The following is a 15,839-nucleotide window of genomic DNA, read 5'->3' on the forward strand; positions in this document are numbered from 1 at the left end:
AATTCTCTTTAGGAAAAAACTTGCCAATAGTCTTCAGTGCCTCTATGCAAAAACGTATGGAAAAATGAAATGTCGAGAGGCCAGTGCTTATTTTGATGTTTATTCGGTTTCAACGGTTCTTGCACACCTCTGTTTTAAACATTTATCGCAGAATTGATGTGCATATCAGGATTATATTGAGCAAATCATTAAACACTGTCTATTGGCATTAGTAGAATGTCAGAAGGGCTGTTAATTTATTTCCCTTATAAAATAATTTAATTGAGTTCAATATTAAGTATCTCATTGTTAGTTTTGCAATACAGTTAAATTACTAAAAATTGAAAGATTTCAATCAAATGAATTTCGTAATGTTCAATTTAAAAATATGATTTTAAAAATTATTCATTCATAATGGTCTGAAAAGCAAGATTTTTTTTTAACAGAAATCTGCATATTTTTCTTTATTTTTGGGTCCCCCCCTTATCCACCCCCTTAACCAAGGTCTTATGCTTGAAAGCCTATTCAGATTAATATCCTACGGTGAGAATCTTTTAAAAAATTAAATACATCCATAAAAATAAATACTAAAATCATCAATCAATAATTTTTTTGGCCAAATTGTGAGCTAAAACAATAAATAACAAAAAGGAGAACACTACCCATTTATTAGCCGTAATGGAAAGTGCGCTGCCTTCGGATGACTCGAGCTTCAGATAATTCAATTTTTTCTCTATGTTCCTTATGGATTTCACCCATAGCCCTTTTCTGAGAATTTGAGGCATTGGACTATCTATTAAAATATAATATTATAATGGTTCAAATTTATTTATAACACATTGAAAAAAGGGGTGTCAAAGCTTCCCAGGCTTTGCGAAATGCTCGAACTCGTGATTTAGATGCTATACCTCAAAAGTACTTTGGCAGAATTTACCGTGTACCTGTACTCAACCGAATTCAATCGATTTATAAATCACTCAATAGATTCCACAAAATAGTTTAAAGGGTAATAAAAATTTTATTCGAACAAAAATTACTTATCCCATTCGCTTTATAATTGCGCTCTCTAGTGTCTTTTTAATCTTTGACCTTGAAAAACCGGTATTGGGAATCATTCAACGGTATTTCAACGACGAAATATTCGCCTGGATAATCTCTAAAACATATTCAAAAATGAATAAAAATCGCACGACGCGTTTTCGAGCAATCTCAAAAAAACCTGGTTTTGGACGGGACATGTTAACGATCCTTGGTTCGACTTATGGGGGGGGGGTCCCCCGAAGGTCCCAAGTCGCTATCTCTTACCGTTTGGCCTCTAGAGCTGATGACGGACAGACGGACAGACGGACAAACAGCGTGACGCCAAAAAACTCGAAACTTCAGATTTCCAAAATTTTACCAAAATACGACTCCTTGGGGGGTAAGGAGTCGAAATATATATATAACTCAAAATCGAGGGATTATACTGCTCTCTCCGTTTAGTTCGAGCAGTAAAATGAGTTGTGCGAAGCTTAAATCTTCCGAAGGTAGCGCGCTTTCCCCTACTTATTTTAGTTTTCTAAAAATCTATCATTCTTACTATTCTTACCAAGCATACAAACACGGAATATATTTAACTGAGCTTTTTTTTTTTGAGAAAATGAGCTATAAATATAAGTAAGTGAGTATATAATGGGTTATATGTTTTAGTAGAGAAGTTATACTGATTAGAACGTATAGAAATTGTTTTCTTGCAAAAGGTTTTAATAATTTTTTTATGACAATTTTCCTTGTTTGAGTTTTGGAATTTTTTGGAATTTGGAATTTATCAAGTTTCATTTTTCTTTTTCTAATAATAAAGCATATTTAGCTTCTTTATTGAAACAATTTGATTATAAGGAATTTCATAATTCCCGAGTAATAGATTTTGAAGAACTTAGAACAAAATTATATTTTTTTAAAATATGTTTGAAGAATTGCCGAATATCAAACAAAGGCTTTAGTATTCCCTTGAATATGCAAAAAATTCTTGCAAATGATATCTTTTGGCATAAATCAGGCTTAAATATTGTCTTTTAATTAACAAAGTTATTTAGCACAATGAATACAATATATACACAGTGTTATTTAATTAAATTCAGGCTTCCTTTTGCATTTATCCAGATTTCGAATTCACTTTATTGGTCTCTAAGTAAATTCCCTACGCTGTGTAGGAAAAACTTTTCAATATGGACATAAATTTCTTTAGTGTGTAGAGGTCATAAGTCACCGGAAGTCTTCCAAAATTGAAGGTATTTAATAAAGAGCATAAAGAATCAATTCTAAAAAAAAAGTTCTGGTATTTGTATCGTTTGTGATATTGACGCTATTTTGCTTAACTATAAAAATTTTGAAAAAGTTAAATAAAATTAGAACAGATATACTGCAGTATTTCGGTATTTCATTTCAATAATTGGAATTTCATTACATAGAAAAAGAAATAGTAATTCGTAAAATAGTTCGTAAATGGTTTTGAATTCCTACTAGGGACTTATGAAGTAAATTTTTAACTCTCTATAAAGTTCGTAAACGTTTGTATTTTTATAACAAATATTGTTCATAAATTGACCACTTGACGAGTATTTTTTGTTATTTTCAAAAATGTTGCATCCAAAGCAATGAAAAGACTAAAAAACTTTTACGAACGAATTAGTAATTAGTAATAATTAAGCCTTTTTAATTGTAGGATCGTATCTTAAAATGGAAATTTTTGTTTTTTTTTTAAATTAAATTTCTTTAAGGAATTTGTTTAAACAAAAATTTTTTTCAATTAAAAGATAAGTTTTGAGTTCCACAAAATAGTAATTATTTTAAAAAGGCCCGTCTGTTTTTTCTTCTATTCATTCTGCAAAATTTTATTTTCAGAAGATGGAGTTGGTTGAATTTATAGTATTTAATTTAACTTTTTAAGTCTGATGCACCAATATTTCTTGCTTAAAACTATTTTTGTTTAGAACTCAATTAGTTACAATAAATAACATATTTCAATTTACTTAAAGTCTATAATACTTCTCTTTGGAAACAATATGTTTTTCCAAAGAAAAAAATCCAATTTTTATCATTTGGCCTATTTGCTTTAACATTTCTCTGTTTATATTACTTTTTGGACAAACACTACAATTGTTTCTCTTTATTTTATTTATATCCTGTTTGTTCTGTACTTTTATATCCTTGTTTTTTTATTTTATTTTTCCATTCGATTGGTCTTGATTAATAATTTACATTTAAATTGCCTTCGTAAATTTTGCAGTTTTTTTTTAGCACATATCTATATAATCTCACTGTTCAATTTTCAATTTTTCTGGTTTATTTTTATTTCATTTCGGCATGCCAAAGTTCGTCAATGCATCATACGAATAAAATTAAATGGGAGACCTTTTTTACCCAAGCAGACAAATATTTTGGGTAAACATTTATCAAAAATCCCTCGAAAGCGGAAAAAAAGGAAATCAATTTAATTCACTAAGCACATTTACAGACTTTTTGTGACTACTTGAACCAAGAATTGAACTCAAGAACTGATTTATAATGTATTTGTGTGGGAAGATAAAAAAGTCAATTAAGAAATACCATTGAAATTTTTTCTTTATCCTCGAATAGGGAGATTTAATTTAATAACGCGAAGCAACGGAATGCACTCAAAGATCAATTGAAAATGATTTATTCTCCCTGTCTGTAGCTTCTTCTCACTCTCCAATCCAGCTTTGCCATCATGAGATTCTTAGTTCACTTCTCATGATTAGACTCCTAGAATTGGAATTAAGATTCTGTGGCTATCAGAGGTGGTGGAAATAATCCGAGATTTATCGCGGAGAATAGCGCAGTTTTCAATTAAAGTTCTGTGCAGAGAATTAATTATGTTTCCATCCAATCTCATTTCAATTGTCCATCATAAAGCCATTGACTGGATGTATCGTCTGCAATTGGATGCCACTGAATACTGTGATGAGCATGAGAATCCAGTGGATTTGTGGTAAATGATGGGGAGCTCTTGATGGCTTCGATGAGGCTTCGTATTGCTCCTTGGTGAGGAGATCCACATCCCTCTGAACCTCCGTGCTCGCCACGCTGTCGAATCGATGACGATGATCTGCTGTTGGGAAAAGAGTCATGAATTACTCATCAATCAATTGATAGAGAAGAAATGTGCGAGGAAAGTGGGAAAGAGAAAATGCATTATATTTCAACATTATTTATCTGTAAAAGCTCTCAAAGATCTTTTATTCTTATAACCCTCTTTAGAACTGCATAAGACTTTATATTCCTTTTAAGGAAAGGAAAATTTCACAAACCCTAAACTCTTGACCCTCTTTATAACTTCCTGACCACTATTTACCAAATGGATTGAGAAAGAACCTCTAAGGGTTTGATGCAACGTTGCTCAGAACTTATAAAAAGTTTTGATTGCATTATTCAAGAATTTACTAGTCTCATGAAATAGGGGGAAGTGGGGCACCTTTGAATTGAGGCACCCTTAAAATTATTTTTCTCCTATTTTTAAATGAAACTGCACATTACCATGATATAATTTAGCTCCACACATCAATTGCGAAGGTAAATTACATTGTTATAAATCTCAAATCCATTTAAAAATAGAAGAAAAAGCCCAATTTCAAAGCTCAGCCTAATTCAATGTGCCCCACTTCCCCTATACTCTGAAATTTTATGCTGAGAGTACGGTTTTTAAAGCTCATTCAATTCTGTGATTTTTTTCAAATGTATTTCCCTAATAGTGCGTTTAAACTTGGGATATTTCGAAATACAATCCATTATGCTGTGCTATTCATAGATGAGTCTGAAAAAATTTTGTTTAGTGGTTTATTCCTGAGATAAGATCTTTATATTGTTCGTTATATTTTTACCAAGTGTGTCCCGAATAAAATATTTAATAGACACACGTTGTATTTTATTTCAAAACATTTATTAATTATATGAAAATTTTTTATAAACTAAATTTATGATTTAAAAGTGGTAAGTTAGAAGACATTCAGCCCTACAATACAAAAATTGAATTGGCTTTGCATATTTTAACTGTTATTCAATAATACAAAAGCAATATTCCGGCAGTTTCAATTGAGCAGTCATGGAATTACCATTATTGTCAGAATAGATTAAAATTTTTTACTAGCTATATCTGTCATGAAAGTCAAAAGACAATATAGCTGAATGTGACAAGCTCAAATTTTTGACAACATGGGATATTTCGAAATACAATCCATTATGCTGTGCTATTCATAGATGAGTCTGAAAAAATTTTGATTAGCGGTTTATTCCTGATAAGATCTTTATATCATTCGTTATATTTTTACCAAGTGTGTCCCGAATAAAATATTTAATAGACACATGTTGTATTTTATTTTGAAACATTTATTAATTATATGAAAGTTTTTTATGAACTAAATGTTTGATTTAAAATTGGTAAGCTTGAAGACATTCAACCCTACAATACAAAAACTGATTTGGCTTTGCCTATCTTAACTGTTATTCAATAATACAACAGCAATATTCCGGCAGTTTCAATTAAGCTGTCGTGGAATTACCATTTTCAGAGTAGATTAATTTTTTTTACTAGCTATATCTGTCATTATTATTAATCGTATCGGGATATTTGTTACAATGTAATCATATGATGATATAATGTTGTTGATCCCGTGTTGGAAGAATCTGCTAAGTCCATTGTAGACCGCCCAGGAGCGCCTTCCCGTGATGTGAATGCTTCTTCCATGCTCCCGGAGTGTTGGGCGAAGGCGATGCATTATATTACGTTATTAACATGTGAAAATTGTCTAAATCAGACATTCAGATCTTTGCACCGGGCGGGACTCGAACTCACAACTGTGAGTCGAGCCGGGGAATCTTTCCGCCCAAGAGCCAACGGTCTTGCCTATTGCGCCACTGATTCCCCCATATCTGTCATGAAAGCACAAGACAATATAGCTGAATGTGACAAGCTCAAATTTTTGACAACATTGTCAAGATTTTATGCACTGAAAATGCGCAAAACTAAATTGTTATGAAAGTCAAAAAGGGGTTTTTATTTGGAAGAGAAGATTCCAAATCAACGGTGAATGGAATCAACGCTAAGACGGCGATGGACGCATGAGAAGGGGTAAAAAGACGATATAAGATGAAAATAAATTGAATTGAATTGAATTGAAAATCAAAATACCTGCACTTAAGGGGTTACGTGGGACACGCAGACTAAAAAAAACAGCATCTTTCATTACATCCTTTTTCAAGATAGAAACAAAATATTTAATAAGGTTAGCATACAAAAGTACAACATATTTTTGAAATTTTAATTTCAAAATTTTAAAAATTTAGTCATTGGGACTTGATTTTTGGAAACAGTTCTTGAAAAAAGCTTTCTTTGCGGTGGACAAAATTTCTCAGACTGACGTAAAAAAATTAAATATTTCCTGTAAGCTGATTAAGGTATATATTTTTTTTTATATATTTTTATATATTTTTTATATATTTATATATTTTATATATTTTACAAGACGAAAAGTGTTGTAAAATACGCTGAAAATGGTAATTTTTTTTATATAAAATTCTCTCAAAAATCCAAATTCCATTTTTTCCGAATATCTTTTGTTCATTTACGAGTTTAACTTATCTGCTAACAGGGAATATTTGGTTTTTCGACTTGTGATGAATCTACTCGGAGTAATCTTATCCACCTAAAAGTGAGTTTTTTTTGAAAACGATCTCAATTTTTTTGGAAATCTTGAATTTCCAATGTCTGATTTTTCTTTTAATTTCTAAATGAAAATTTCGGAAAATACAGTTCTAATGTTCAATTGCGACATTAATTCATCACCAAACATGAAATACTTAGGATTTTGATGCCAGATGAATATATACTCTGACTGAGAAATCTTTCCTACCACAAAGTAAGTTTTTTGAATGAATGTTCAAAATATTGGCTTTTCGACCCACGAAAAGTTTGGCTTTGGCTCTTTAACCCACTTCACCCCTTAACTGTGCCTAACTGCACTTTAATGTTCAAAGAAAATAATTTCGAAATTAACCTCTTTTAGTGTTGTACAATATTCAGACATAAGGTTAATAGGTTTATAGATTTAAAGCCATATGGTTGAAGTTCTCTCATTTCTTATTAAGCAAAACTATTTAAAAAAAACTGTAGCTTAGTATAGAATATTAAAGGCAAATAAATCCGCTGAATACTGAAAAACCAACAAAATGCCCTTTCATTCAAAAAATTTGAGACCTTTAGAAACTGGGCTAAACCTCCAGTCTAAAACCGGTATTAAGCGCCAGAAGATTTAGAAAAATATGTTAATAATAGGAAATAATATTTTACTATCTCATCCACCACAGCACGAAATAGTTAGTTATGAAAAGCACAGACTTTTGAAAATATTATGATCGTAAAGTTTTTCAACAAAGATTTAATGCGATGTAAGATAAGATAAATATGAACTAACGATAAAACTAAGTTGGGGGCTTTACTTCCAATCAAAATATTCTCGTTTACTTAGACTTTAAACGGTTTAGACAAGAATTAGTGCATTCCATAATATTGCAAATATTGCATTTGAAGATTCAAGTTTTACTAAAAAAATTGTGCCAAGTGATACTCAAACTTATAAAATTACAGGTGCTGATTTACAATCAAAATAAGAAAAACATTATTAAAATTCTATAAGAAAGCATATTCATCGTTTTTTTATCGTTTTACCCTGAAGGTTGGTCACCAGCCCTAAGCCGACGGAAGTCGGAAGGAACGGTAGGTTGAAAATGAGCAAAATATTTATAATGGTAATGACAAAAAAATACACGTAAAAAATATCTAGTAAAATTTTTGATAAATGTTTCTGAATTCCTGTTGGGGACTTACGACATGCTCGTAAATAGCATAACTCACTAAAAAGTTAGCAAAAATTCGTATTTTTTTACAAACATTGTTCGTAACATGATCATTTGACTAACAGTTTTCTTCTTTTAAAAACATTTATTCGCAAATGTTCGTAAACACTAAAAAATGTTCGTAAATTTTTGTCATTAAGTCATGATTTTTCGAAATCGGTTTTACATAAGAACTTAAGATTTTTGCAAACTGTTCATAAGTGTATAACGTTCATGAGTGATGACTCCATCCTACAACTTTTTTTTTGAAGAGAGGAAGTACCGGACTTTTTATTTTTATTTTTTATTTTTAACTTGACTTTAAATTTTAGGTTGTATTTAGAATTATTTCGCAAAATTACACATTTCAGATTTTTAATCCAAATAAATTGGTAAGGGAAGACTTTGAAAGATCGCATATACTCTGGCTTTGAATACTTTATATTTTCCCGTATTCCTCAAATGGATGTGTAATATTGTTTTCAGGAAATGTATGACTTAAGGGGTTACATGGGTCTCTCATGTAACCCCTTAAAACTGGCTAATATAATAATATTGCCAAGGAATATAAGAAAAATATGAAATGTTCGAAACCGGCGTGTGTGCGAAGCCCCAAAGCCTTCCCCTATATTTATATTTCTCTATTGCCACTAAAATCCGTCTTATACTTAAGTTCCAAAATTATGGCATTTTGTCACACAGGTGCTTCCCGATTCCGTATGATTTTATCATTGAACCGAGCCAGATGTGAAGTCCTTTAAATAATTCAAGCTCATAACATATAAAGTTTTCTGCCTTAATCAATTGTTTTGCAATGTTTCAGCGTCAATGTGCAATTTTCCAGGCAGCAAAATGAATCGTGATTTTTGCTCAATCACGCAAATAGAGTCGTTTCATTAATGCAATTCCATTCGCCTTTGATGCTGCCTCTCGTTATTTCATTCATAACACTAACTACACCCATTTTAATCACCCTCCCATGAACTAACGCTACATATCTGCAGTTATTATTTTCCCATTTTCATCATTCTTTTTTAAATTCCTATTTGTACATTGAAAATTTTTGCAGCAAAATCTAATGCCGTGATTCAATTCACTTTTCATATTGAAGAGTTGTTTTCCAAGGAAGAAAACCCTCTGAACAGATGTTGAAAAGCTCTTTCTGTTATGGGACAAATGGGCAATGCTGAAAGCATTTCTAGCTTTCAGCGATGCACTTGATTGATTGTCCAAGGAAATACTAAAGCAAAATTGAGTTGTGGTGGTACATTCTAATGCACAAAACTTGTTCTTATCACGAAATTTTCCCCCAGAGACTCAGTAATTGTCTCGGTGGCTTTTCTCCATTTTGCCTTCGAGGTGTCTTTAACTTTTGAGATTCTCTTGGAAAATTCATTGATTTTCTGCACTAAGGAACTCTCTAACACTTGTTTTCTTTTTTCTTAAACTTCTATATTGTTTTGTTAAGCAACAAAAAGATACTTTTTATCAATTTTCAAAGAAACAGAATAATTCAGAAGTTCAGAACAGTTTAAAACAGTCACAAGAATAATTTTCATAGTTTAATTCCATTCATTTTTTTAATAGTCATTTTGAAAAAAAAATGAAGATATGCACCATTCTCGTAGAAATTGTTCTGCTTTATTATTTCCTTAACCACAACTCCACTTTGAGTATCATCTTGAGCATCATCCCTTGAATTATTCTCTTATGATTTTGTGTTTACCTTCTTACAAGGGGCGATTAAATATCAATTTTTATTGTCTTTAAAGTTTAAAGTAAACTTTAAAATAATTGCTTAATTTCAGAGAACATAAATGAAATTTTAGACAAATATGAGAAGCCAAAGTTCAACATTAGAGGATAGATTTTTTTTATTTACTTTTATTTATTTGTTTTGTGATTTTAAAATTTTTTTTTTTTGAAAAACAATTTATAGCGATTTCCCTTATTTTCCTTGATTCATTGAAATGTGCGGTTTTACTTCCATCTTAGAAAAGTGCCGGAAAAACAAGGAAATAAGGTAAAGTGCCCTCAAGTCGATCGGTTCCCCAATTCGACCGGTAGAGTTATTTATTCAATTTATTTATATTTGCACTAACATTTGGCGTATGATCCAACATTAATAGGTCAATTATTCCATGAATAAATACGAATCAGTGACAATTTTATAGAAATTCACCATTAAAACATTCAAATATTGACCACCGGTCGAGTCGAGGAACCTGTCGACTCGAGGGCACTTTACCTTATGTTAATCCGCGTGTACTTGGAGTGCCAAAGTCAACAGTCTTTTTAAAGAATTATGTGAAAAATTTGCGGGCTTCTTGAAACAACCTACGATTCCTTCTCATAAAGAGAAAAGAGACTTGGTAAGTTGGGTTCTTGAAATGAAGTGATATAGGCATCCTATTACGATGGATGAGCTGTCCAAAATTACGAGCAAGTTGTTCAAAATTTCAGTAAAATTTATGTTTATATTTTAATTAATTTTTAAAAAATTTTAAATAAATTTTAGGGAAAGCAGAGACGATTAATATTTCAATAATACTCATGAAAAAGAAATAACCAAAAAACTTAAATTTTTATTCAAAATATTACACTTTGAACTTTGAACATTGGTGCTTATATGAACCTGTCCCAAATCGCAGACAGTAGAATATTAAGAAAAATGGTTTTCATTGTGTGAATAATAAAAAATAAATAAATAATGTGATTTTGGCTTTTTGTTAGTGAATGGTTAGAAATCTTAACTTTATAAATTCAACACTTGCATTATCCATAAATAAAATTCAATATTTATTCAAGTACAAAATGTTGTAGTTTAACCGTTTAAAGACGGGTGGAACACCGATGTCCCAAAAACGAAAATAATTTTCCGACTATTTAGAGTACAAAATAACTTTCTATAGTCAAAATATTGTTTTTGTTTTTGGGACAGTGGTGTGTTTTGGATTGGATTGGCTAGAGCTTAAAGACTTTGTTAAAGCCTTAAAAGCGTTATCCGATAAGAATATACAGTAAGTCTGAAATAATTTAAGGTATTTCAATTTTTTTAGATGTGGTTAATTCTTTAATAAAAAATACTGATGTTTTTCTAAATATTGCTTAATTTTTTGAGAATTGTCGTTTCTTCTAGTATTGATTATCCCCTGATATTTCCGCAGTAACTATATTAAACATTTTGAAGAAGTATTCAAGAGAAAGAGAGAGATGATGGCAAAGAGGAGGGAATATAATTGATTACATAGAGAAGCTGAGCAAGAAATAAAATTCGATTTTGGATTAAAATTTATTGTTTGGCGCTCTCGTTTTTGCCAGTGTTGAGAAGCCAGATGCTTCCACAATCTTCCCTCCTGGAATGTCTCTTTTCTCTCTTCCTCCCAACATTTTGCTGACACATCACCTCTTTCTCGACCATCCGAGTTCCAGGAGCCGGATGTTGTTCCGATTAGAATTTTATTCACTGCCACAGAATAAGCTCCGGCTGTTGATTTGTAGTACGTTGCTCGATCTAACTCATTTTCGGTAATATTTTTGGTGTGTCAGGAGAAAAGGAATACGAAAGAAAACCAGAAAAATTCACATTAGTTTTCATTCCTTCAATAACTCAATTTCAATTTCCAAATCCATCTAGAAATTTTATTAAAAAAAAAAACGCTTAAATTTTATTGACTTTGATTTTAATTGGTATGCCAATCTTAAGGAATCAAATGAGAATCGTGCTGAAAAAAAATGTTTTTTTTCTCACAAACTGATTCAAATATTAGAAAAATCATTACTGAAACTATTATCCTTCTGTTTGAAAAAATTAAATTGGATTTCTCCACTATTTTCTGAATGCAAACGAAAATCTATTAAAGTCATGTGCTCTTGATTAATGACGCCCCAAATTGCCAAGCATCTTCTCACTCTCCAGATGCAAAACACGGAAAAAATCATCACCAGAAACGCCATGCATAATTCCACTACAAGATTATTCATTATTATTAAAATCTAGATAAAAACAGCTATGATGGACCATTTTTTCCCCATTCCCAACATACGTAAAAAAATTGTTGAACTTTCTGCAGAAAAAAAGTGATTTAAAGTTTTTCCAAGGTTTTACGCTCTCACTTTTTTTTTTGCTTGTCGTCCTCGTAGATTGCTTATGATAAATGATTTAGCTTGTCATAAAGTAGAAACTTTCATTTTTTATTCACCAACTATTCCCTTCCATAAACAGAAGGTGATAAAAGTGCATCTTTGCGAAGGATAAGAAAATGTATGATGCTTTTCGCTTGACTGATGGTACACAACAATCTTACGACCCTTACGACTTATTCCACTTTCTGTGCCAATGGAGAAGTTAAATTTTTGAGTGAAATTATAAGGTCAATATAAAACTTACTAAGTTGCGTTATTGCTCTACAAATAAATTTTATATCGAGAAAAGGAAAATTGCAACGTTATTTGTGAAATGTTTTTCCTACGTTAAGAAATAATTAGATAAAAACCTCAGAAATATTTTTTGCAGATATTATTTATTAATAGAGAATTTAAGTTAGATTTAATATTTGCATATTATCCCAAATTGCTATAAAGATTCCATAAAATTAATTCAGTTAAATGCTAATTGCATAAATATTTAAATTTTGTTTTGGAAGTAATTATAATGTCAAAATCACCGAATTAATTTGAACTTTGAACATCACTTCAAAGTCTCGAATTTTCATCTAAACTGGTTGTAATATCCTATTCAGATCATTTATAGCTCAAAGCGAAATTCATTGACTTAAAATAATGGGCTTTCAATTTGTGAAGTGGTAAAGTACTCGCTCTAATGTACGATAAAGTCGGCCAGTTCCTCGACCCGCCCGGTGGTGTTATTTATCCAATTTACTTAGATTTCCTTAATTATTATTTTATTTATTATTTATATTTATTATTTTATATTATATATATATGAAATATATTATATATTAAAAATAAAAAAAATAAAATAAATAAATAAAAAAAAAATTTAAAAAAAATTGGCGGTAAAAGATATTAGGGGAAAGTGCTCATGCTTGATACTGTAAAATGATTTTCAAGGTTTGTGATTATTTTCTTATTAACACACAAACCGAAGCGATTCTTCCACTATGACAAAAAATGTCTCATTTATTAGGTTCATAATCTCACCTCAAATAGTTCCTGAAAAACCTTGGATTTAAGAAGAAAATAGAAATTCAGTGGCAATTTTTATATAAGTTGGGTCCGGGGCCTTTCTGTATAATAATTGATTCGACAATTCGGAGGCCCATTTTCACTGAAAAAATTTCACCGGATACAAAAAATTGCACATCAATATTTAGACGGAACTCTAATCTATCTAAATCGTTTGTACGACTGGTTTTTAGTTTTAATATCACTTTTATGTAATTTTTCTGAGCCATGTTTTTATGACATTAGGGCGCTAGCGAAAACCATTTTTTCACTTTGAGTCCATGAATATGTCACTCTGCAAACTTCAAATTCAGGCAACAGGATTGAAGGCTATGTCAATTGTCGATAAAATTGGAGGATTACAATAGGTGTAATTATGAAAGAATCACATTTAATGATAGAGTTGCCACTTTTAAATTATCATTCATGGACCTTTTTTAAAATATAGGATGGACACAGATAGAATTTATGAATTTCTCACCACCCACAAAAAACAGTGTCCCCAAGTAAAAATATTTTTACATAAATATTAATACTGATGAACCCTCTATGTGCCTATGATAGTAGTTTTCCTGAACAGCGACATTAATTAAGAAATACTTATGAAATATCATGTATCGAAATTACAATTTTGGACCCATTTTTGATTTTTGCTTCCTGAAACTAAGAAAAAAGAGCTGAGATCCTATTTTTTTAGGAAATGTGAGGCTTAGGACTAGCTATTAAAATATATTACTATATGAGTCACAATTATTGATTAATATAGGAAAAAAATAGTTATTATCAAACTTGGATCGTATCAAGCATGGGCACTTTCCCCTACTAAGTACAAATATCATATACTGAGGGTTTAGGAACAGTGATAACAGTTTATATTTCTAGGAAGTATACAGGGGCGAAATAAAAAGTTTTCGATATTATCGAATGGATAGAATCGATAAATCTGTACGAGTAACATTTTATAAAAATAACGACTTTGATGATTAGACTAAATTTAGATCAGTTTCCCACTAACTAAGCTGTTTCTCGATTTACGCCTTACGGTTTATGTATTACTTTACGGTTTATGTATTAGCTACATATATTTAGGTATTATTATTATATTAGCTACAAAAAGCGCAGCTATCACATCAATTTTTCAGAATCGATAGTCGATACTGTGGAAAACAATTTATAATGTCACCTCTGCCACTCGCGATTCATAATGGCAGCAAAACAGTCGATCACAAAAGCTGATTAGCACCGATCAGTCTGTCAACTGGTCACTCTATCATCTGAGAAAACTCACAATTTTTACTATGATATTTTCTTTAAACCTTGTAAAAATTCTGCTTGGAGAAAACTCATCGATCACATGATCGAAGTCCAGGCTATCTTTTGTTCTATATCTATAATTGCATACTAATTGAGGTATTTTTCATTCTGGTTGTTTTTTTTTCTGGCAAAGGTGAACAGGTCTGCACATTATGGCAGCCGATGAGCTGATCATGGAAACTAATCGACACCAATGAGCCGATAATGTTTATAAACTAAGCGGCGCCGACAATTCGAATGTTCAGACTTATTGGTTTCGATCCGCCGATTATTGGGATTAGTCGACGTTGATCAACCTATCATGGGCACTGATAAGTGCCGATCAGTCAATAATAGAGACTAATACGTAATGATCAAACGGTCATGGAGATTCATCGCTATCGATCAGCCAATAATGGAGATTAATAGGCGCAGATCAGACGTCGATCAACCTATCATAGTAACATAGCATTTTTTTTGTGAGGTGACTTCAAATCTACTGGCCATTACCGGAGAGTAACCTATCATCAAATTATATCATGGAGACTGATAAGCGCGAATCAACCTATTATAGAGACTGATCGATGCGGATCAGACAGTCGTTGACGTTCATCGGTTTCGATTATACAATCATGAAGACTGATCGGTGCCGATGAGTCAAACATGGAGAATGATAGGCGTTGTTCAACCTATCGTTGAGATTTATCGGCATCGATCAACCCTATCATAGAGACTGAAAGACGTCCATCAGCCTATCATGGAGTTCGATACGCATCACTCAACCGATTATGGAGACTCATCAAAGCGGATCCGACGCTCATTGAGATTCATCGGTACCGATTAACCTATCATTGAGACTAATATGTGCCCAGACCGCCCAGATGATCATGGAGATTGATCGGTGCCGATGAGTCAAATATGGAGAATGATAGGCACTGTTCAACTTATCATTGAGACTTATCGGCATCGATCAACCTATCATGGAAACTCATTGGTGCCGAGCAGCTAAATATGGAGACTGATTATCCGAACATGGAGTCTGACTGGTGCCTATCAATCGATGATACAGATTAATAGGTGTCGATCAACCAATCTGTCACATTCGTTTCACTCTCTGGCTATACTTTTGAGTAACAGTTAAGGCCTCTACAGATTGGGAGTAACTTTCAAAAACGCATTTTTGACAGAAATTTGACGTTTCCACCTACAGTTGTTCAGACGATTTCCTTCAAATTAGCAATTTTTGACGAAAATTGCTCTCACCGAGTAGAGGCTTTTAGGTTTAGGGGCAATAAAAATAGAAACAATAAATCTTTGGTTTCATTTTGACCTAATGTGGGAAAAACGATTTCACCTAAATAATAAAGTGTGTGAAAGTTCCCGAATGCGGGACAGTTCCTTGCAAAAATGGAGCAGTTCCTAAGAAATAAAAATATGGAAAACCAAAGTGCATTTACGTAAGGTGGGGTTATTTTGGTCTACGGGGCTAT

General features: G+C 31.8%; 1 protein-coding gene across 2 annotated transcripts in view; it reads right to left on the reverse strand.

Annotated features, from left to right (window-relative positions):
- Nucleotides 1-3,146: 3,146 nt before the first annotated feature.
- Nucleotides 3,147-15,839, reverse strand: part of LOC129805545 (opioid-binding protein/cell adhesion molecule homolog) — a 142,389-nt gene continuing 129,696 nt past the window's right edge. Inside the window, exons 11-12 of one of the 2 annotated variants that reach the window (XM_055853528.1) lie at nt 11,276-11,383; nt 3,147-4,087 (exon numbers count right to left, since the gene is read on the reverse strand). In XM_055853528.1, the coding sequence (XP_055709503.1) occupies nt 3,876-4,087; nt 11,276-11,383 (320 nt within the window). In that variant the 3' untranslated portion in view covers nt 3,147-3,875. Of the gene's footprint in view, nt 4,091-11,275; nt 11,384-15,839 lie in introns of both variants that reach the window. The other variant, XM_055853529.1, reaches the window with a different exon arrangement.

The sequence above is a fragment of the Phlebotomus papatasi genome, chromosome 3, assembly GCF_024763615.1.
Source record: "Phlebotomus papatasi isolate M1 chromosome 3, Ppap_2.1, whole genome shotgun sequence".
Lineage (NCBI taxonomy): Eukaryota > Metazoa > Arthropoda > Insecta > Diptera > Psychodidae > Phlebotomus > Phlebotomus papatasi.